This window comes from Dendrobates tinctorius, unplaced genomic scaffold (assembly GCF_039654945.1).
Source record: "Dendrobates tinctorius isolate UK_male_01 unplaced genomic scaffold, ASM3965494v1 ptg000184l, whole genome shotgun sequence".
Classification (NCBI taxonomy): domain Eukaryota; kingdom Metazoa; phylum Chordata; class Amphibia; order Anura; family Dendrobatidae; genus Dendrobates; species Dendrobates tinctorius.
In genome coordinates, this window is record NW_027361851.1 from 4,186,949 (window position 1) to 4,209,723 (window position 22,775).

The 22,775-nt window shown below is 43.9% G+C and overlaps 1 protein-coding gene across 3 annotated transcripts in view; it reads right to left on the reverse strand.

Moving 5' to 3' along the window:
• Positions 1-22,775, reverse strand: part of ERCC6 (ERCC excision repair 6, chromatin remodeling factor) — a 258,882-nt gene that overhangs the window by 70,462 nt on the left and 165,645 nt on the right. For all 3 annotated transcript variants that reach the window (XM_073552075.1, XM_073552073.1, XM_073552074.1), the window contains exons 7-9: positions 18,989-19,147; positions 9,691-9,826; positions 6,972-7,142 (exon numbers count right to left, since the gene is read on the reverse strand). In XM_073552075.1, the coding sequence (XP_073408176.1) occupies positions 6,972-7,142; positions 9,691-9,826; positions 18,989-19,147 (466 nt within the window). The remainder of the gene's footprint in view (positions 1-6,971; positions 7,143-9,690; positions 9,827-18,988; positions 19,148-22,775) is intronic.

A 22,775-nucleotide genomic window follows, 5' to 3' on the forward strand; every position in this document is an offset into this window, starting at 1 on the left:
TTAGCAATTTTGGCATAATCTTTCACTTTGTCACCAGCATGCTTTATTTTTATGGGTCACTTAACTAGGGCTATTTACAATATTGGATTTGGCTGTCAGAGGGGTTGTCCCTGCTTTTTGCCTGTACGTTCCTTGGTGCACTATGGTTACCTTATTACTATTATATCATTTTAGAAACATGTATTTTCTACCTTGAATAAAATTGAACACTTTTTAACATTCTTTGACCTTGTACTCCTTTTTCCTCTGGTGTTGTCATTACGATTGGAGTTGGTGTAGCTTTTCTGCAGGGAGACTCACCATGTGGTGATGTTCTCCCCGGCATTATTATGCAACTGGATTGGTTTCTCACATCAGCGGAAGTCTGGGTGTGAATATTAGGCTAGTTTCACATTAGCGTTTTTTTGCGCAGCGCATCGGGCGCATAAAAAACGCAAAGAAAAACGCAAAACAAATGCGCTTTTTTTAACGTCATGCGCACGCTGATGTGTAAAAAAAACGCAGCGTTGTTTGCGTTTTACATGCGTTTTTTGCATGCGTTGGCGTTTTTTATGCGCATGCGTTTTTAAGTGTGACGTTTTTTCCATTGTCTAGAGAACATTCTAGACTTGTTTAACTCAAAAACGCATGCGCAAAAAAACGCAAGCGTGCGCAAGACCATGCGCACGCATGCGTTCCCATAGGCTCCAATGTGGTGTTTTTGCACATTCCGTGCGCAAGCGTGCGCATGCGTTTTTTTGACGAGACAGGGCGGAACCAAAAATGCAACATGTTGCGTCTGGCGCAAAAGACAAAAAAACGCATGCGCACGAAAACGCAAGTATGCGCAAGACCATGCGCACGTCATGTTAAGTATAGGTGCGCAGTGCGCATGCGCACGGTGCGCTGCGCACAAAAGCGCTAATGTGAAACCAGCCTTATAGTGCTTCGAGAATCTGTGCAGACTGGACCAAGTCGCAGCCTTGCAGAACTGCTCCACTGATGCCGAATGGCCCAAGAAGACCCCATCGACCGAGTGGAGTGTGCCCTGATCCCCGCTGGGACAGGCTGACCTCTGATGCGGTAAGACTCCTGGATGGTGGAACGAATCCACCTTTCTATCGTGGTCTTCGAAGCAGCTAAACCCTTCCTGTGAACATGAGAAAGCACGAATAAAGCGTCCGACCTACGGAAGGACGCCGTCCTAGAGACATACCTTCTCAGAGCTCTTACTATGTACAGAGTGTGTAGGGCCCATTCCACTCTGTGGACTGGTGAATGAGGGAAGAACAATGTCCTTGTTAAGATGGAAGAACGAGACTACCTTGGGGAGAAAGGATGGGGACGGTCTGAGGACAACCTGGTCCTGATGGAAGATAAGGAAAGGCAACTGACAAGACAGAGCGGCTAGCTCAGAAACTGCTAACGATAGGGAGGTACCACATCTGCAACCCCTTGCATGAAAGTCTTTACTTGCAGTTTTGTCGCAATCCTACGCTGGAACAAGACAGATAAGGCTTACGAGCACTAATCATTGTAGAAACGATCTGTTGTGAGAATCCAGCCTGGGTCAGAACCCAGGATTCAACACCCAAGTCGTCAAACACAGAGCCCCTGAGTTCTGGTGGCAAATCGGACAGTCCGGAGCAACCAGGATTACTGGAGCCCATCCCACCTTGATCTTCTTGATGACCCTCGGAAGCAGCGGAAGCGGTGGAAAGACATGGAAGACGGACCTGGGACTACGGACTAACCAGTGCATCCACTCCGATTGCCCTTGGATCTCGAGACCGAGCTAAGAAGTCCGGCACCTCGGCATTCAGTCTGGATGCCATCAGATCCACATCCGGGAGTCCCCAGTGAAGACAGATCTGTTGGAAAAACTTTGATCGAAACGCGTAGCTCGTCCTCACGTGGGCCTTGATGTTGTCTAAGAAGCTGATCATGCTTTTATCGTGACAAAATAAAGGAATTTTTTTTATGGAATAGCTGGAACAATTGGTCTTCAAATTTTACATATCCTTTGTTCCTGCGTGGGGAATGCCCTGATTTGGAAGAAGTAGCTGGCCAGACTGGATTGGTACAAAAGGACCAGAAGCGGAGTTTTTGCTGACATTTAAAGGGATGCCTAAGCCTTTGTTGGGGAAGAAATTTGCTCTTCCTTCCTGTAGCATCCAAAATAAGCTAATCCAACTTCTCACCGAATAAGCGGCCATTCTGGTAAGGGAGGGATGTCAGACACTTTGGATGCAGAGACAGCTTTCCATTCTCTGAGCCATAATGCCCTTCAGATCGTAATGGCATTTGTTGCTGACAGCACCGCACAACTAGCCACATCCAGAGGCGTGAACCACAGTTTCCCACTCGAGAGATTTGACTGGCCAGCTGCGCTGCATCCGGGGGAAGGTAACTGCTCTGATTCAAAGTAGTCAAAGTCTCCGCCCAGGAGACCATTGCTTTAGCAACCCATGCCGCAGCACAAGAAGGACAGACTGCTGAACTCGAGGCCTCAAAGATGGAACAAGCCAGATTTTCTGACGGTTCGTGGGATTTTTAATTGATGACCCATCCGGCAGGGATAGAAGAGTTTTGGAAGCCAGGCGGGATACTGGTGGGTCTACTACAGGAGATTCAGCCCTATCGTTCCTCAGATAAACTGAAAAGGGATACCGCGCTTCAAGAGCCTTCTGCCCAGTGAAACGCTTATCCGGATGCTCCATGTGCCGATCAACTATAGTCCGAAACTCCGGGTAAATGGCAAAAGTTCCGTGAGGGCGTTTAGTCCTTTTGAAGGACACTGCGTGATCCGGAGCAGAATCAGAGTCCTCATTGACTTTCAGAGTCTGGTTGACTGCCTCAATAACCGAATCCAACGTTTTCTGTAAATCTGGCGATTCCAAATACAAACATCTGTATCAAAATCAGAATCATGTTCGCTACAAACCTCTGGTGGGGGAGAGCAAGAAGTGGAGCTCACAGACTCCAAGGTACATGATAGCTAAGGAGACAGACTACGGATCCATTTTCTGGACACCTGCACGTTTCTAGAATGCTTATGGCCTTACTAGCCGACGGCTCCTTTGTAGGGGAGGATTCATCTACAGTCATGGAATCCCACAGAGGGATTCAATCGCTTTGGCCAGAGAAGCCATGGATTGCGACAGTGACGACACCCACTCAGGGGGACTAGGTACACTGGGCTCGGTGACAGTGGAGGGCCCCTCAGCACATTTGGGGTCACAGGCATTGCAGAGTGGCGAGCTCTGCGCTGTAGGAAACGCAGACTGGCAGGAGTTACATGTGGTGAAAAAGACTGCAATAGTCTTATTAGATTTTTTAAGTGCTTTGGACTGAGACATAATGTACTCTTCTATGTGCCCTTTTACAGGGATTCCTACAAAAAAAAAAAAAAAAAAAAAAAAAAAAATCAGGGGATACTGCAGAGGGGAGGGAGTATGCAGCGGTCCCTTACCTGATTTTTGTCCAGATCCTGTGTCCCAGATCTTGTGGTCTAGGTCCTGTGTCCCTTGTTGATTAGCGCTCTCCTCAGCGGTCAATGTCCGGTAGAGAAAAGGCCGCTTCCGGATGCAGTTCATGTCTGGAAAACGGCATGAGAGGAAAGAAAGCTGGCCCCGTGAATACAGAGGCGCATCTCGTCCTGAACGAGAAGCGCCGAGTTCGTGGGCGCAGCTGCCGGAACGTGCCATTGCTTGGGCGGAGCCTCCGGGTTGCGGCCTACACAAGGCCGAAGCTGGGGACTAAATTTCCGGCGCCGAACAGGGGATAAGAGACCCTCCCCTGCTGCAGAAAATAATGGATCCCCGGTACCAGCATCCTGAACCGCCTGTTTGGAGTCCTCCAGTAACGGGACTTACCCGATGAAGCTGCTGGGTGCAGAGAAAACGCAGCTGTATCCAGCAGGTATAGTAGGGCCTCATGCTGTTGCTGCCGGTTTCTTTGGATGGTGCAGGGAACCCTCGATCCACCATCCCTTTAATAGGGAGGTGGAAAGGGACCGTCCACCTCCTTACATCATCCACTTAACAGTGGTGATGCAGTGGGGGCTGCAAGGACGCCAAAAAAAATTGTCTCTGTACATCCAAGGGGTTCGATCCGCTAGGGTGGACAGGGCTAGATGTCCGGCATTAGGCCTGGCTGCAGAAGAGGGTACATGGAGGTGACACTCCATGTGCTCGTCTGATGATGGTGCAGGGAGATCGGTGACCTTTAAGGGACCTGTTGCCCCTAAAAATCAGCCCAGGCATGGCATCCCAAGTCGCAGGAGGGAGTAAGTGGAGGCGACACTCCATGTTCCCACCTGTTGTTGGTTTGGGGAGATCAGAGCCTTGAAAAGATCCATCGCCCCTTCATCCGAAGAAAAATTGAAAATTAAAAATCAAAAATGTAGAAAGTTAAAAATTAAAATAAAAAGGATTTTTGGTCTGAAGACCAGACCCATGTGCCTCAAACGGACACCAAGCATGAACTGGTTCTCTGGGAGCCAGCATGAGGGTGTATACTGCAGAGGAGGAGCTAACTTTATTTGTATTAACTTAGTGTCAGCCTCCTAGTGGCAGCAGCATAACATCCATGGTCCTGTGTTCCCCAATGAGGTGAAGGAGAAAAACCTGTTTCAGTCTGTTAGTGATATGACAATGGGACGGAGGTTCACCTTCCAACAAGACAATGACCCAAAGCACAATGCTAAAAGCAACACTCGAGTGGTGTTTTGGAGTTGCCTAGTCAAAACTCATAACCTAAATACAAATGAAAATCTGTGGTCAGACTTAAATTAAAGATAGATGGTTTCCACTGGTGAACAGCAAACTTGAAAGAGCTGAAGCAGTTTTGCCTTGAAAATGGAAAAAATATTGCCATATGGCCTTGAATATCAAATACAGATGGACAATGACGTCTCGTGCTGTTCACAAGTCAAGTTATTGTCTGCTGAGGCACAGAATCCCACTGTTCTGGAAGGGCGGGCCTCAGGGTCACTGAGGTTCTGGGGGGTCAGAGTTTCAAGCCTCTACACAGCGACTCAGCTGGTCCCATAGGTTTTCTAAAGGACTCAAGCCTGGCTAAAGTGCAGTCCACTCCATTTCAGGTACTCCAGTCTCCAGCAGCGGTTCCCTAATGATGCAACCTCAATTAACTGAAGCAATATCGTCCATGAAAATGAAATTAGGCCTGTGGTGTTCATGCAGAGTCATAATGACTGGATTAATAATGTTATTCAAGAAGTAGGCGCTTGTCAAAAAGCCAAGGGCAGTTCTGTATTGACTAGACACACCTGCCCACGCTAACACCACTATCAAAAGGCTAGCCTGGTGACAACAGAGGCTGATGCACAGCGCTCTCCTTGATGTCTCCAACATCGTTGGCGGCTACAATTTCTGTTCAGCATGAATTGCCTTACCAGTGAATAGCACCGAAGCCCACTGGCTCCCTCATCCAGAGTTGATGCTCCCTGGCCCTGGTAGTGTGGTCAGGTACACTTGCAGGTCAACTAGCACGCAGACCACGCTGATGTAAATGGTTTAGAATGGTCTAACCTCCATTAAATGTGCCTGGAGTTGTGTGGCAGTCATTATCTGGTTCCAAAGGGCACGGCTCACAATGAAGTGTGGGATGTGGCAAAATGACATCCACTTCTCTGCCTTTTTGTGACTTTTCCCAGTCTCTCTATATCTCTGTTGCAACCTGCTGATGACATGCTGTGACACTAAGCTCAGTGGCCACTTCCGTCTGAACATCCTGCTTGAAGCCTCACAATGCCGGGGTACTGTTAAACAATTGTTAGGTGTCGTCTTGGTCTCACGATGTCAAAATGTGAACAGCATGAAGATGATGACTGTTTAAATAGCAATTCTAATAGAACCCCAAAATTTACTGGTTGATTCCTGGATCAAAACAACTGTTGTGAACTTTGCCATTAAGCTCTTTAGTAGAGAACAAAAAGTTGTGCAAAAAGTACTGAAACACAGAACAGTTAGACATGTGCATTAAAAAGTTTAGAGAAGGTCACCTGAAAAAGTTAGAGTGCATTTTAGGATCATCCTGAAATTTAACTCGAAGGAAATATCCCCAACTTTTTGTGAGTAGTGTATATATTAGGGTTTTGTGTAACTATTAGGGTTTATTAGATTTGATGAGTCTGGTGTAGCTACCCTACTGAGAATAGATTTTAGAAAGATTGTAGAAAATTCATACTAAAACAAGATTTTAAGGAGGTCAAGTATAGAATATAAAAGCTTAACGTCCAAACATATTCAATTTCTTGCCAGCCTGACTGGCAGCTGCAGCCTGTGCTGACCGGTGTGAGATCCCAGTCTAGATGTGTGAAGAATGAGTTAAGTATTCAGAAAGGATTATATAGCCCTTCTGACATAAGTTTAAAAAGAAAACAAAAAACCGCATCCTCTAAGTGATCCATTCACTGGACAGGTGATAACTTGCTGATCGATGTTCGCTGCCCAGTTACACCCGCACAGATTGGCAGAACATGGAAACTTATTCCCATCACAAAATAAGCAGCAGGTTGAACAATTGACTGCAGCTCCATTTTTTCTTCATGGAGCTGTTGGAAAATGAGGCGCATAGCGCTCGACAACCCCATGGGAATGAATGGTGCAGCGCTTGAGCATTTGCACTGCTGCTCCATTGTAACGGGGATAAAGTGCTCTAATCTGACGATCGGTGAGCGCTCCAGCACTCAGACCCCCTATTATCAAGAAGTTGTCACCTATTGTGTGGATAGGCAATAAAGGATTTCCAAGTGGAAAAAAGTTAACTCTATATCTAGGCAAGAATTTTAAAGTTTCCTGAAAAACAGATCTTCACCTTCTAGTATTGATATCTATGAAGAGATTTATCAGCACAGATCTGTTCTATTTAGATTACAAATTATAATAAAAATGATATCCAAGATATTCAGCATCACAATGTTTCGAAATAACGAGCCGTAAGCTCTTGGCAGCGTAGGCTGTACCCACTTGTTTGCACGCCATGGTTACATGTGCATTAGGATTACGGATTTTGTGCCCCTCATCCAAGATGATATAGTGCCAGTGGTACCTAAGCAGTTCTTCCTGCATTAAGCGGACATTAGAATACGAAGTGATGAGAACACCATGACTGTCGCCTATTTCCCCAATTAATTTCACCTACAATACAAAAAAAGGTTTGTAAGCAAAACAAAAACACTATTTAAGTATTACACTGTATCAATGAGAACAAGACAGTGAAGGCAGGAAAGGCAAAATGACAATTCATTTGAGCTCACCCTACAGAGATTGTATCATTTCCCCTATTACAAAGGGACTAACAGTACACAGGCTACATCTTACCATACAATCTGTGGCAGACTAGCCAGACATTTACTGATATTAATGCACTAAACCTCACTGTTACACATGCAGCAATAAGCAGCCATGTGCAAAAAAATGCTCCTCCATGTTTTCCACTGCATGTGAAAGGTGTAGTAAGAACCGTATTGAAGAGCAATGATAAGCTGGCAGAGTATTACTGACCGCAGCAGACAGTTTGAGGCTGTGTGCACACATTGCGATTTTTAAGCGTTTTTGCCGCGAAAATGCTTAAAAAAAACACATACAGAAAGCACCCCATGCATTCCTATGGCATTCCGCACATGCTGAGCTAATGCTGCGATTTTTTCCGTGGCGGAATCGCATAGCGGAAAAAAAACGCAGCATGCTCATTCTTTTTGCGGAATCGCCGCAATTCCGCACCCATAGGAATGCATGAGATCCGCTTACTTCCCGCATGTGGGTATGCCCACCATGCACAAAGTGAGCGGCTCATGTGCAGATGGTACCCACGGTGTGGAGGAGAGGAGACTATCCTCCAGGCCCTGGGTACCATATCCCTGAAAAAAAAAAAAAATAAAAAAATCGGGTTATACTCACCTTCCAGCATCCCGCACAGCCTTCCTGGGCCTCAGCGATGCTCTCGCTCCCAGTAATGCCTTGCAAGACCTCGCGGTCTCGCGTTTACTGTAGCGGTCCCTATTCCTCGTGAGATCGCTACAGCATCGCGAGACCGCGACGTCAGCAAAGGTCTCGCAAGGCATTACTGGGAACGGGAGCATCGCTGAGGCCCGGGAAGATTGTGTTTGACGCCGAAAGGTGAATATAACCCGATTTTTTTATTTTTTTTTATCATTTTTAACATTAGATCTTTTTACTACTGATGCTGCATAGGCAGCCTCAATAGTAAAAAGTTGGTCACACTCGTCAAACACTGTTTGACGAGTGTGACCAACCTGTCAATCACATTCCAAGCGATGCTTCAAATCGCTTGGAAATTGCTTGAATTTCGCAGGCGAAAATCGCAGGAAAAACGTGGAAAAAAAAGTGCAAAAAGACACAAAAAAAAACACGTTTTTTCCTGGGAAGAAGTGCGGATTTTTTTCTGCATACGTGGGCACATAGCCTGACAGCTCATTTTCCCCACTCCCCCTAGACTTTACAGGTGTCAGCCGACCCACACCTTCTGTCAGGGAGCAGTCAGGGGGGCTCAAAGACAACTTGCCACATTCTGCAGGTTTTCGCACTTCGGCTGATGTATATGGACCCTTAAAGGTGTCACCCTATAGTACAGATGTGTAAAATTCCCTTCTGCAAAACAGAGGCCAGCTCCCCCTTTATTGCTGAGGAGTTCCTGAGCTGGATGATCGCCACTGGCTGTCGCAGAATTTAAGAAAAACTATCCAATGTTGCATTAATCATCATCAATTGTGCAAATTATCCTGCCAGTATGTGCACCAGAACTGGAAGATACTTTACCACCCACTGAGCTCCTCCATGACTTAGGGTGTGTGGCGCACCACGACCACGCTGAAAGTTACACAGACAAGCTATGCACGCCATAGCTATACTAACGTTTGATGGATCCACATAAACAGTGAAGATCCAATTTCCATTGACCTGGATACTTTGTCTTGGATTGATAAAACTTCACTGTATAATGATTTAGGGGAAGATCATAGATAAAATGTAACATATCTATTAAAATATTAGAGCTAAATATATATTTTTTAAATCTACATTTCTGGAGAATAGAATGTACACCTGTTTCTATTCTAAGGTATAGAGGGAGGTAACAGAGCTATTGTTAGAAGGTCTTTGCAGCATGTGTATTCTACATATAAAGCTTTACAGCACACACAAACACTTTACACTATCTGCAGAGAACACTACACAACACTGCTGCATGCACATTCCACGCAAACATAGCTCTGATGTATACATACACACAGCTCTGCTAAACACACCCATCTCTGCTGCACACAGTGTATACACTAGTGCATTTTGCTGTTCCTTTCAGACATGAAACAGAAGAACCTTCGACTGGTCAGACCTGACAGCATCTGTGTATCTTTAGAGATGTGCGGGTCTTGGCAGCTTCGGCTCCTGCCATGCACCATCAGATGGATCAGTGATGGGCAGAAAGTGCGGCTGCAAAGTTCTCTCATTGATCAGGAAGGACGATTTTTCAGCACTCTTGGTCATAGGGAGCTGCCTTTGGACTAGAAGGTGCACACACTTGTTTAGCATGATTTCTTCTTACCTAAAGTGTGTCTTATAGTCCAGAAAATACTGTGCTTCTACCACATACACAAACATATAAAATTAAAAAGCAACAAAGCCAAAAATTCAATGTTCTAGCTATGAAATCACAAAGTCTGGTCACCTTTTTTCCGACAAAGCTTCCCGTCTCGTGCAGAACAGCCACGCGAATTTTAGGCCACCAAGTATGAAACTCCTTCACCCATTGGTGCATGACAGTGGCAGGACTCACAATGATGCTGGGACCCAAGCCTTCATATCTACAAAAAATGTTATGGTTACAGAAGGCCCAAGTTTATACAATGTGGAGAATATTAATGTACATCATGCATTGACTTCACTATTCCACCGGCCATAGAGGGACCCAGTAACTGTCTTCTGTGCATGAAGAATGCAGTCATATGGGGAAAAGAAACACAATAAAAACAAATAATGAAGGGGTTGTCCAGTCTTCAGCTACACGAGGGCACGCTATGAGACTGTAGAATGGTGCTAACACGCAGCACGCGCAATGTCATGGTTCCCTGGTATTCCTGATGCCAGCGGGCGCTGACATAACCACATATGTGATTTGCACAGTCTAGTTCTGACTTGGGAGAAGCGGGATTAGTATCTGCTTTTATGTTACTCGCCTATAGGTGGCCAAAAGACTGCCTGGGAATACTGGGGAATCAGGACTGAGTGGGCACCATCTGCGGTCATGATTCGGCAGTCACATAAGAGCGACTCCAGACTTTTGGTATGATTATGCAGATGTCAAACATGTATAGTTATTGTTTTATTTAAGGGGTAACGAATTTTACAAACTTGTAGAAAATAAAAATAATACATTGTCACTTATCGAGCGCTAACACGTTATCAATTTTCGGGATATGGAGCTGTGTGAAGGCTTGTTCTTTGCGGCCCGAAACAATGTTTTTCTTGATATAATTTTGATTTAGATACAATCTTTTGATAGTTTGTTACCACAATCTTTCTGATGTGGCCGCGGCCAAAAAAAACCAATTCAGGTGTTTTGATTTTTTTTTTCTCGTTATACGGTTTACCAAGATAAGTTAATCCCCTTAGGGAACTTGAACCTGCGATCACCTAAGTCCGTCATAGTTTGCTAAGATGGTAAAAGCAGATACCCGTTAAATAGAATAGTGTGTGGAGTGGGCTAAGCTCACTAATGTACCGTTAAAGAGGCGTGGTTACATAACATATGAAATATTAAATTACCTATACCAGGGCTTTACAGGATCTGACTACACTTAGCCATGTACTTATTTATGTCTGGTGCTAGCACACAGGGGACATATACTGTATGTAGAATTATTAGGCAAGAGAGGATTTTGACCATATAATTTTTATGCAGACTTTCCCACTCCAAGCTGTATAAACTTGAATGCTGAATAGCTGGAGCAGATCAGGTGATGAGTATTTATGTAATGAGTGGTGTGGCTTAAGGATCCAGCACCCTTTATTAAGGTGTGCAGAATGATTATGCAGCAAATACAGTGTGGGAAAAAAGTCAGCCACCAATTGTGCAAGTTCTCCCACTTAAAAAGATGAGAGAGGCCTGTAATTGACGTCACAGGTAAACCAGAACTATGAGAGTCAAAATGAGAAAACAAATCCAGAAAATCACCTTGTCTGATTTGGCAAGATTTATTTTGCAAATTATGGTGGAAAATAAGTATTTGGCCATTAACACAAGCTCATCTCAATATTTTGTTATATATCCTTTGTTGGCAATGACAGAGGTCAAAAGTTTTCTGCAAATCTTCACAATGCTGGCACACACTGTTGGTGGCATGTTGGTCCATTCTTCCATGCAGATCTCCTCTAGGGCAGTGAGGTTTTGGGCTGGTCGCTGTGCAACACGGACTTTCAAACCCTTACAAAGGTTTTCTATGGGGTTGAATTCTGGAGACTGGCTAAGCCACTGGTGGTGTGCTTGGGATCATTATCATGCTGAAAGACCCATCCACGTTTCATCTTCAATGTCCTTGCTGATGAAAGAAGTTTTGCACTCAAAATCTCACGATACATGGCCCCATTCTTTCTTTCATGTACACGGATCAATCGTCCTGGTCCCTTTACAGAGAAACAGCCCCAACGTATGACGTTGCCACCGCCTTGCTTCACAGTAGGTACAGTGTTCTTTGGATGCAACTCAGCATTCTGTCTCCTCCAAACACAAGTTTTGTTTCTACCAAACAGTTCTACTTTGATTTCATATGACATTCTCCCAATACTCTTCTGGATAATCCAAATGCTCTCTAGCAAACTTCAGACAGGCACAGACATGTACTGGCTTAGGGAGGGGGACACGTCTGGATCTAAGTCCCTGGCGGCGTAATGTGTTACAGTTGTCCTAGCTCTATGCTGGTCATTCACTAGGTCCCCCTGTGTGGTTCTGGGATTTTTGCTCACTGTTCTTGTGATCATTTCGGCCCCATGGGGTGAGATCTTGTGTGGAGTCTCAGATCGAGATAGATTATCAGTGATCTTGAATGTCTTCCATTTTCTTATTATTGCTCCCACAGTTTATTTCATCACAGCAAGCTTCTCACCTATTGCAGATTCAGTCTTCCCAGCCTGGTGCAGGGCTACTATTTTGTTTCTGGTGTCCTTCGACAGCTCTTTAGTCTTCACCATAGTGCAGTTTGGAGTGTGACTGTTTGAGGTTGTGGACAGGTCTCTTTTATACTGATAAGTTCAAACAGGTGTCATTGCTACAGGTAATGAGTGGAGGATAGAGGAGCCTCTTAAAGAAGTAGTTACAGGTCTGCGAAAGCCAGAAATCTTGCACGTTTTTAGGTGACCATTATGCAAATTGTCTCTTCAGAGAGGAAGAGGACTAGAACTCTAGTGCCACCTATTGGAGGTAGCAATCCTAAAAGTCAATGTTGACCCTTTAACGAGCCTAGTTACATGACTTAGGATAAAAGTCATGGATTGCTACCTCCAATAGGTGGCACTAGAGTTCTAGTCCTCTTCCTCTCTGAAGAGACAATCTGCATAATTAGCATATTTCCCAGAAGAGCATTGCGGCTTTAAGTCTCCTCACCTCGACATGCTTAGCATGTCATTCTCCGCAAGGAGAAAGGATACTTCTTGGATTTAGGTGACCAAATACTTATTTTCCACAAGGGGGTGTTCTGGATTTGTTTTCTCATTTTGACTCTCATAGTTGTGGACTACCTATGATGTCAATTACAGGCTGACTAAATACTTTTTTTTCCCCACTGCAGAACAAAAAAAAAAAGTGTTAAGAAAAAAAGAAAATTAACTGCCAAAGACTTGAGAGGGATTAAATGTGAAGCGATCAGGAATGCATTATCCTTCAGTGCTATCATATTCCAGAACTACAACCTCCCCCTGGAGGACCCTGAAGTACAAGGTGTTCAGCACTCAGACACACAGCTGATGTGAGGCTCAACCCGACCACCACCGAGTGAGACTGAAATGGAAACGTCAAGGCAGAGCTAAGAAGAAGGATCTGAACACAGATTTATCAAAGGTTTTCAAAGATTGATCAGCCGGCACTCTCCATGTATTCGGGTTCCCTCTGCAGCTTATTCGGTAAGCGCTATAGCTTGCCGAATAAGCAGGGACCCGAAGAAATTCGATCAACTCTAGAGGTGGGGTACTGCTATGGGCTGGTATTATTGAAGATGAGCTAATTCAACTTTTTTTTGATTATGGACTTAAAAATCCCCTCTCAAATTTTCTTCAAGCAGTGATAAAAAAAAAAAAAAAAAAGAAAAAGTCTGCATCCTTCAAAAAAACAAAAAATACGACAGAGCATAAGTTATTATACATGCAATGTGTAACAGCATGTTCACACTGTGGCTATTTTAGACAAAAAAAACCCAAAATGAACATGTACCCTGCAAAAAGTAAATAATAATGGTACATTGGAAATAACAAGGTACTTTGTTAATACTATTTTGATAAAAAAAAAAAAAGTGTTAAAGCCATCCCACTCCAACAAGGTATCGGGATTGTCCTCTCAAGTCCATTGCTGTTCACTTATTTACCTTACTACACGGTATATGCTCATTTTGTTTTTGTTCAATTTTTTGTGTCTGTGAAATGGCCACAGTGTGAACATGCTGTTACACATTGCACATATACTAACTCATGCTCATTTCTTTGGTTTTGCTGGTGTGGCTTCCCCTTTGTGAGCTAGATATTACATCATAGCTTCCCATAAACAGGTGTCTGGACAGTTGGGTCTGTATCCTGCGCTTATCTTCTTTGAGATCAGTTGACAAGGTAAGGTTTTAGTACTAGAGACAGCATAGGACCACCCTGATTGGGCACATCTTGTCACTGTGGGGTGGCATTCATGCTTTTTTTTAATCAAAATAGTGTTAAGTACCCAATGTTATTTACATATGCCCTTTACTTATTCAATCACTGCTCTTTTCTTGGGTTTTACCTTTCAAGAAAACCATGATTTTTTTGCAGGACGTTGTTCCATCGCAGCATTGAAGTCTTCACTGCTCTGCTGCCAGTAAAGGCCTTAACGATTAAAGAATAATGACATGGTCCCTTCCTCACCGGACCTAAAGCCATTTGAGAACTTGTGGGCCCTTCTTACAAGGGCGAATTATATGTTGAAGGAAAACGGTCTACTTCCTCATCAGTGTCTGGAGGCTGTGACTGGTAAGAAACTGACAGACTCCATGGATAAAAGGCTTGTAGATGATAGTGAAGAACATGATGGCTATATTTGTCACGGATATTGAGGAAATGACCTTTGTACATTTTGAAAACGAGTGCACACAAAGGTCTCATAAAAACTAAATTTATTAAATATGCTTAAAAAGATTTTTAAACTATTTAGTACCAGTCATGACACTTGTTGGTTGACTTGAATTATTACGTAGATGGGGTTCTTTGTCCTATTTGGAATCTGTTACGTTACATCTTTTACTTTGTACATATTACTAGTGCCACTTCTAGGAACATTCTGTTTTGGTATATGTATGTCTTTTGTATTTAAAGCTTTTGTAGGCACATTTAATAAATAGTTTTTATGAGACCTTTGTGTGCACTCATTTTCATATGTTGGTTGGTAGATTAGTTTCGGAGTGTGTCTCCCTAATATTTTCCTCTTGTTGGCTCAGTCTTTTGTGTTGGTATTCTTTGTATATTTTGAGTACCGTATATACTCGTGTATAAGCCGAGATTTTCAGCCCATTTTTTGGGCTGAACATCCCCCCCCCCATGGCTTATACACGAGTCATATACCGGGGGTTGGCGGGGGAGCAGGGTTGTCAGGTCATACTGACCCCCCAGCGCGGTCTCTGCAGCCCCCCTGCTTCTCCAGATCTCAGGCTCCTTCCTTCAGCGGTCACGTGGTACCGCTCATTACAGTCATGAATATGCACATATTTATGACTTTAATGAGCGGTACAACGTGACCGCTGAAGGAAGGAGCCTGAGTCAGGAGAAAGCAGGGGGGCTGCAGAGACCGTGCCAGGAGGGGGTAAGTAATAAGCTATATTCACCTGTCCCCGATACATCTCTGCGTGCTGCTCTGTCCTCTCCTCTGCTCTGTCTGTGATGTTCAGGTCCGAGGGCGCGGTGACGTAGTTAGTGCGTGCCGCGCCCTCTGCCTGAACGTCACTGACAGAGGGACCCGGCAGACAGGGCGACGTGCAGCCATGGAGCGGGGATCGGTAAATATCGCCAGTGCCGGGGTCCTGAGCCAGCGGTGACACCTGCTGCCTGCTCAGGACACCGGCACCGGGCCCCCAGCGACGAGAGCGGAGTATGCCATTTTTTTTTGCAGAGGCAGCAGCAGCAATATATGGGGGCATAATCTATGGAGCATCTTATGGAGCAGCATATGGGGGCATAAACTATGAGGCATTTTATGGGGCATAATCTATGGTGCATCTTATGGGGGGATAATCTATGGAGCATCTTATGGGGGCATAATCTATGGAGCATCTTATGGGGCCATAACCTTTATGGATCAGCATATGTGGCATATTTTATGGGGCCATTATTAACCTTTGCGCAGCATTATATGGGGTGTATTTTGTATGGAGCATATGGGGGCATAATCTATGGAGCAGCATATGGGGGCATAAACTATGGAGAATTTTATGGGGCAGCATTTGGGGGCATAATCTATGGAGCAGCATATGGGAGCATAATCTATGGAGCAGCATATGGGAGCATAATCTATGGAGCAGCATATGGGAGCATAAACGATGGTGAATTTTATGGGGCAGCATTTGGGGGCATAATCTATGGAGCAGCATATGGGAGCATAATCTATGGAGCAGCATATGGGAGCATAATCTATGGAGCAGCATATGGGAGCATAATTATGAAGCAGCATATGGGAGCATAATTATTAAGCAGCATAATTATGAAGCAGCATATGGGAGCATAAACTATGGTGAATTTTATGGGGCAGCATTTGGGGGCATAATCTATGGGGCAGCATATGGGAGCATAATCTATGGAGCAGCATATGGGAGCATAATCTATGGAGCAGCATATGGGAGCATAAACTATGGTGAATTTTATGGGGCAGCATTTGGGGGGCATAATCTATGGGGCAGCATATGGGAGCATAATTATGAAGCAGCATATGGGAGCATAAACTATGGTGAATTTTATGGGGCAGCATATGGGGGCTTAATCTATAGAGCAACTTATGGAGCAGCATATGGGGGCATAAACTATGAGGCATTTTGTGGGGCATAATCTATGGAGCACCTTATGGAGCATCTTATGGGGGCATAATCTATGGAGCATCTTATGGGGCCATAACCTTTATGGATCAGCATATGGGGCATATTTTATGGGGCCATTATTAACCTTGGCGCAGCATTATATGGGGTGTATTTTGTATGGAGCATATGGGGGCATAATCTATGGAGCAGCATATGGGGGCATATTCTATGGAGCATCTTATGGGGCATAATTATGGAGCAGCATATGGGGGCATAATTATGGAGCAGCATATGGGGGCATAATTATGGAGCAGCATACGGGGGCATAAACATGGAGAATTTTATGGGGCAGCATTTGGGGGGCATAATCTATGGGGCAGCATATGGGAGCATAATTATGAAGCAGCATATGGGAGCATAAACTATGGTGAATTTTATGGGGCAGCATATGGGGGGCTTAATCTATAGAGCATCTTATGGAGCAGCATATGGGGGCATAAACTATGAGGCATTTTATGGGGCATAATCTATGGAGCACCTTATGGAGCATCTTATGGGGGCATAATCTATGGAGCATCTTATGGGAGCATAATCTATGGAGCAGCATATGGGAGCATAATCTATGGAGCAGCATATGGGAGCATAATCTATGGAGCAGCATATGGGAGCATAATCTATGGAGCAGCATATAGGAGCATAATCATGAAGCAGCATATAGGAGCATAATTATGAAGCAGCATATTGGAGCATAAACTATGGTGAATTTTATGGGGCAGCATTTGGGGGCATAATCTATGGAGCAGCATATGGGAGCATAATCTATGGAGCAGCATATGGGAGCATAATTATGAAGCAGCATATGGGAGCATAATTATGAAGCATATGGGAGCATAAACTATGGTGAATTTTATGGGGCAGCATATGGGGGCTTAATCTATAGAGCAGCATATGGGGGCATAATCTATGGAGCATCTTATGGGGGCATAATCTCTGGAGCATCTTATGGGGGCATAATCTATGGAGCATTTTATCGGGGCATAATCTATGGAGCATCTTATGGGGCAGCATATGGGTCATAATCTATGGAACATTTTATATGGGAGCATATGGGGCATAATCTATGGAGCATCTTATGGGGTAGCATATGAGGCATAATCTATGGAATATCTTATGGGGCCATAACCTTTATGGGGCAGCATATGGGGCATATCATTCTATGGAGCATCTTATGGAGCCATAACCTTTATGGGCAGCATATGGGGCATATTATTCTATGGAGCATCTAATGGGGCCATTATTAACCTATGTGCAGCATTATATGGGGTGTATTTTGTATGGAGCAGCTTATGGGGCCATCATGAACTGTATGGAGCATTATATGGGGCTCCTGATTTAATATGGATATTCAAAAACATTTAAGCTACTGATGTCTCAATTAATTTTACTTTTATTGGTATCTATTTTTATTTTTGAAATTTACCAGTAGCTGCTGCATTTTCCACACTAGACTTATACGCGAGTCAATAAGTTTTCCCAGTTTTTTGTGGCAAATTTAGGGGGTCGGCTTATACACGAATATATATGGTAGTTTGATTACGACATTCTCACTATTGAGATGGAAAATTTACATTTTTCCTTTAGTTACATAATAAATCTATACACAAATATTCTCACTTTTACTTTCTTGAATATTCAGGTTTTACATGTGCAGTTATGACATGTGAGCCCTATGCCCAATTAGCACTGGCGTCACTGTCTCCACCTTCGGGCATCAAGAGTGAGTCAGAAAGCAGCGGCAGCCCTGGCTTCCTGTTGAAGTTCAAAATATCCGAAGGTGGGGCCAGTGAAGCCGGAGTTGATTGGGCGCAGGGCTCATGTGACGGTACAACCTCATGTGAGCGACTAGAACGTGAGTGAGGACACCATTGGAATGGAGCTGGTACAGGAGAGTATAAGTGTGTTTATTTTAACTAGGCCAAACATGAGGAATGAGAAAGGGCTGTCCTAGTAGTGAACCACCTCTTTCATTTTTCAGATTGATTGACAGTTCTGAATATATTCATTAATAAAAATAAATTATCAAATCTACAAATTGCCTAATAATGATACACACAGTGTATTCTGCAGCATTTCACAGGCATGGTAAACAAGCAGTGTCTCCAGTGGGCCTCAGTGTGGGAGAAGACTCTGGAAAACACCAGCCGATGAAAGATACACACATATGTTGCCCTTGGTCAAATATAACCCCAGCACTCAAAAAGCAATAGTTGTAAGCCCTGAGCACCAGCATAGCTCACAGTGGAGACCTCAGTGTACTTCACAATCATATTTGTTACAAATGAGGATGGTAAGCTCAAAAGAACACAAAAAGGCTAAGAGAAAAGAAGGGTGAGAATATTTCTGGTATGTACAGAGCCATGCATATATTATTCAGTGCATACTTTCTCTTTGTAGAGTTGTGTCCATGAAATTTTACATTGCTGTTATCTGTGGGAAGACACAGATGCGCTGGGCAAGAATTCATTACTGGTGTAAGCTCTTTAATTTCCTGTGCCCTGCATTTCCCCTCCCTGTCATGAACGGACTTTAAAGCAGCCCCCTCCACAGTAAGCAAATTAAAGCAGCCATCTAATTGAAATGAAATGAATAATTCAGCAGGCCCACCCTCTGTAATAATTCTGATGAAAAATTCATGGATGGCTCAGACTAACAGTCTACCGGGCAGCCACTTGCCTGTAATTGGAGCCTCGTGTCCTTATCCGGCTGTAGCTCAGGCCTGCCAGGAAGACAATTATCTCAATGGTTTTGCCCAATCCCATTTCATCTCCCAAAATGCCTCCTGCCTGTTGACAATGTAGTTCCCATAGCCACCGAACACCTGTTTGCTGGTACCTGTGGGAAGGAAAGGATGAGTGACGACAACATAGAAAAGGAAAAAACAAAAGGAAACGCTAAAGGTGCAGTAACTTTAAAACGGTCTAGACAATAGGAAAGCCAAATTTAATTGTAATTAGTGATTATTGCAACAGTTCGGGTTCATGTTTTGTGGAGAGCAACATGGGATTTATCAAGCATTGGTCACTAAATTGATCTTTCTGTGGTTAGAGTAAAAATATGTCTTTCTGAAATTTGGTATTTTGTTCCTAATTTTATCATTAACCCCTTCACCCCGTCTGTTTTCACCTTCATGACCAGACCAATTTTTACAATTTTGACCCGTGTCACTTTATGTGGTAATAACTCTGGAATGCTTAGACGGATCTCACTTATTCTAAGAATATTTTTTCAGCATATTTTACTTCATGCTAGTGGTAAAAATTTGTTCGATATGACGTGTGTTTATTTGGGGGGAAAAAAAAAAAAGAAATTTGGCAAAAATTTTGCAATTTTCAAACTTTTAATTTTTATGCTCTTAAATCAGACCGTTAACGTCACACAACATAGTTAATAAATAAGAGAAAATACCCAAAAGTGGGTATTTTGAAAGCAAAATTTGCTGCAATAATTAGCCTCCCGAAGAAGCGAAAAGCACGTAGGGGCAGAGGGACTCCATTGTTGTGCCGAGGCAGCTCATTCGGTGACAGGTATGGTATTTATATTTAAACCAAGTCCTGGTGGCGATTTATATGTTCAAGCATTATCTAAAGCACTGCAGGCACTAACTTATCAGGCTTCATAAACATTAACACTGACCTGTTGATTGTAAATACATTTTGCACTCAGGTAGGGGAAGGAGTCGCAATGCAATGCACACTATTGTGCAGCATAAATTATTCAAATATTACTGTTTGTATTGTGTATACCTGGTGGCATAAATATTTACCTTTGATCAGCACAACCATGGTTATTGTTCCCTCATTTAAATAGCATCTTATTCTGTGTATATCATTTTTAGCAACTGATGTTTAATAAAGAATAATATTATTAAACTATCACATGCTTCTTGTTGTTACTGGAATGTGATACATCATTGGTAACAAAGAATTTGAGTTTATTGAGAAGTGTTACATAATTGATTTTTTTTTTTTTAAATTCATTTATGAACCACAAAACATATATACATATAGCCAGATGAATACACATGCTTTTATCCAAACAATTATAGTGGAACAGTAGATTATCAACATAATTTAAGTTACATAGGTTCATGTATTGCTGTATGGACAATAAACCAAGTATCAAGTGATTAGAACATTATTTAACCTTATAACCATCCGGCAACATACACCCTAAACAACACTACATGCCTAATCAAACTACTACTAACACACTGCCAAGCATAGTTGTATAATGTAACGTTAGGAACCATGTGATGCCATAGAGTGATTCAGTGTATTTTATCATGATATCACGGTGGTACTGGACCACTACACGTCAGTATAGTAAGATGAGAAGAGTTCCACCTGTCCCAAATACTGACAAATTTCCCCAAGCAACCCCTGTTCTGATATAGTGTTGGCTCGTGTGGTATAACTGTATTTACCAATTCAATCCAGGTTCTAAGAGAGGTTATGTACCCCACCCATGCAACGTAGTGGTAACACTTTTCTAGCTAGAAAGAGAGTCTCACATAAGAACATCATAACATAGCGTCCGTCCCCACATCTCCTCATCCATCACCCTGAACAGACTAGTGGGTTAAGGGGGACCGGGGCCTGTACTAAGGATGTCAACAGCGATGTTACCTCACTCCAGTATGAAAGGATAAAGGGGCAACTCCATATCATATGAACAAAGTCTGCTTCCAAAGAATGACATCTCAAGCATTCCGAAGATTGAAATCGACCCATTTTGAAGAGTTGCGAAGGAGTTAAATACGATTGGTGTATTATATATAATTGCGTCATTCTATTGTTGATTGGTGGAGATAATTAATTGGAGATTCAAGAACCTCCTCCAATCCTCATCTTGAGCATCAGGAATAAGACCCACCCACCTCCTCCTGATTGCCACTATTGCACAGCCTGTTCCCACATATAGCATACGTGTATATAGGGCAGAGATTAGACCCTGGGGTCCTTGTGAATTAAGTATACCTATTAAAGGGAAGGACGAGATAGCTCAGGGCCTATCCTTAGTGACCCACCCATTGTGACTGAAAAGCTGATCTAAGCTGAAGGTAGCGGAAAAATTGAGACTTCGGAATATTGTGTTTAGATTGAATTTGTTCGAAGGACATTAGGACACCCCGGTCATATAAGTCCCTGACTGAGGAAACCTCATGCAAAATTCAGAATTCAGAGGACAGGTGGTTTAACAATGCCGGAAAATAACTGTTCTCCCACAGTGGTATTTCAGCTATAATATCCCCAAAGCAGACTACCCTATTAATATGTCTCCAGAATGACCTCGCTAATAGAAGTAAAGGTAAAAACCAAGGGACACTAAGTTTATCCACTTCTAGAAAACCCAACAGACGGTCAACTCCTGCAGCATGGACCAAATGACTTTCAGGGTTAGATAAGTGACTATCAGGCATCCATCTACTCAAGAGCCTTAATCTTCCCGGCCAGATAGTATAAATAGAAATCCGGCAGTGCTGCCCCACCCATCTGCTTGGGCCTTTGTAAGGTAGATAAATCTAATATACTAGATTATGGCCTGATGCTATCGCATCGGGAGGATGCCATAGCATCACACCTCTTGCCATGTTAACCCTTAACACACACACTCCTCAACACACACTCCTCTCACCATCTCCACTCACTCACTCCACATACGACCCCTTCTCTCACTCCCGTCTCTCATACTCACGCCGTCATCGCCGCTGCTCCACGATCCCCGACATCTTCTTCCGCCGGCGCCATCCTGGATCCAGACGTTGTCCACGCCAGCGACATGTTCTTGCGGCGACGCCATCTTGAGTATCGTGAAATCCCGCGATAGTCAAGATGGCGTCGCCGGAAGAACATGTCGCCGGCGTGGACGACGTCGGGATCCAAAATGGTGTCGGCGAAATCTCGCGAGTTTTCGCCGACGCCATTTTGGATCCCGATGTCGTCCTCGCCGGCGACATGTTCTTGCGGCGACGCCATCTTGACTATCGCGGGATTTCGCCGATCCAAAATGGCGTCGCCGCAAGAACATGTCGCCGGCGTGGACGACGTCGGGATCCAAAATGGCGTCGGCGAAATCTCGCGAGTTTTCGCCGACGCCATTTTGGATCCCAACGTCGTCCTCGCCGGCGACATGTTCTTGCGGCGACGCCATCTTGACTATCGCGGGATTTCGCCGATCAAAAATGGCGTCGCCGCAAGAACATGTCGCCGGCGTGGAGGACGTCTGGATCCAGGATGGCGCCGACAGAAGATGATGTCGGGGATCGTGGATCAGCGGCGATGACGGCGTGAGTATGAGAGACGGAGTGAGAGAAGGGGTCGTATGTGGAGTGAAAGAGTGAGTGGACGTGAGTGGAGATGGTGAAAGGTGAGTGGAGTGTGTGTGTTGAGGGTTAACATGGAAAGAGGTGTGCGGTGACGTCACCGGTTACAACTGGACGGAAGTTGTTACAACCGGAAGT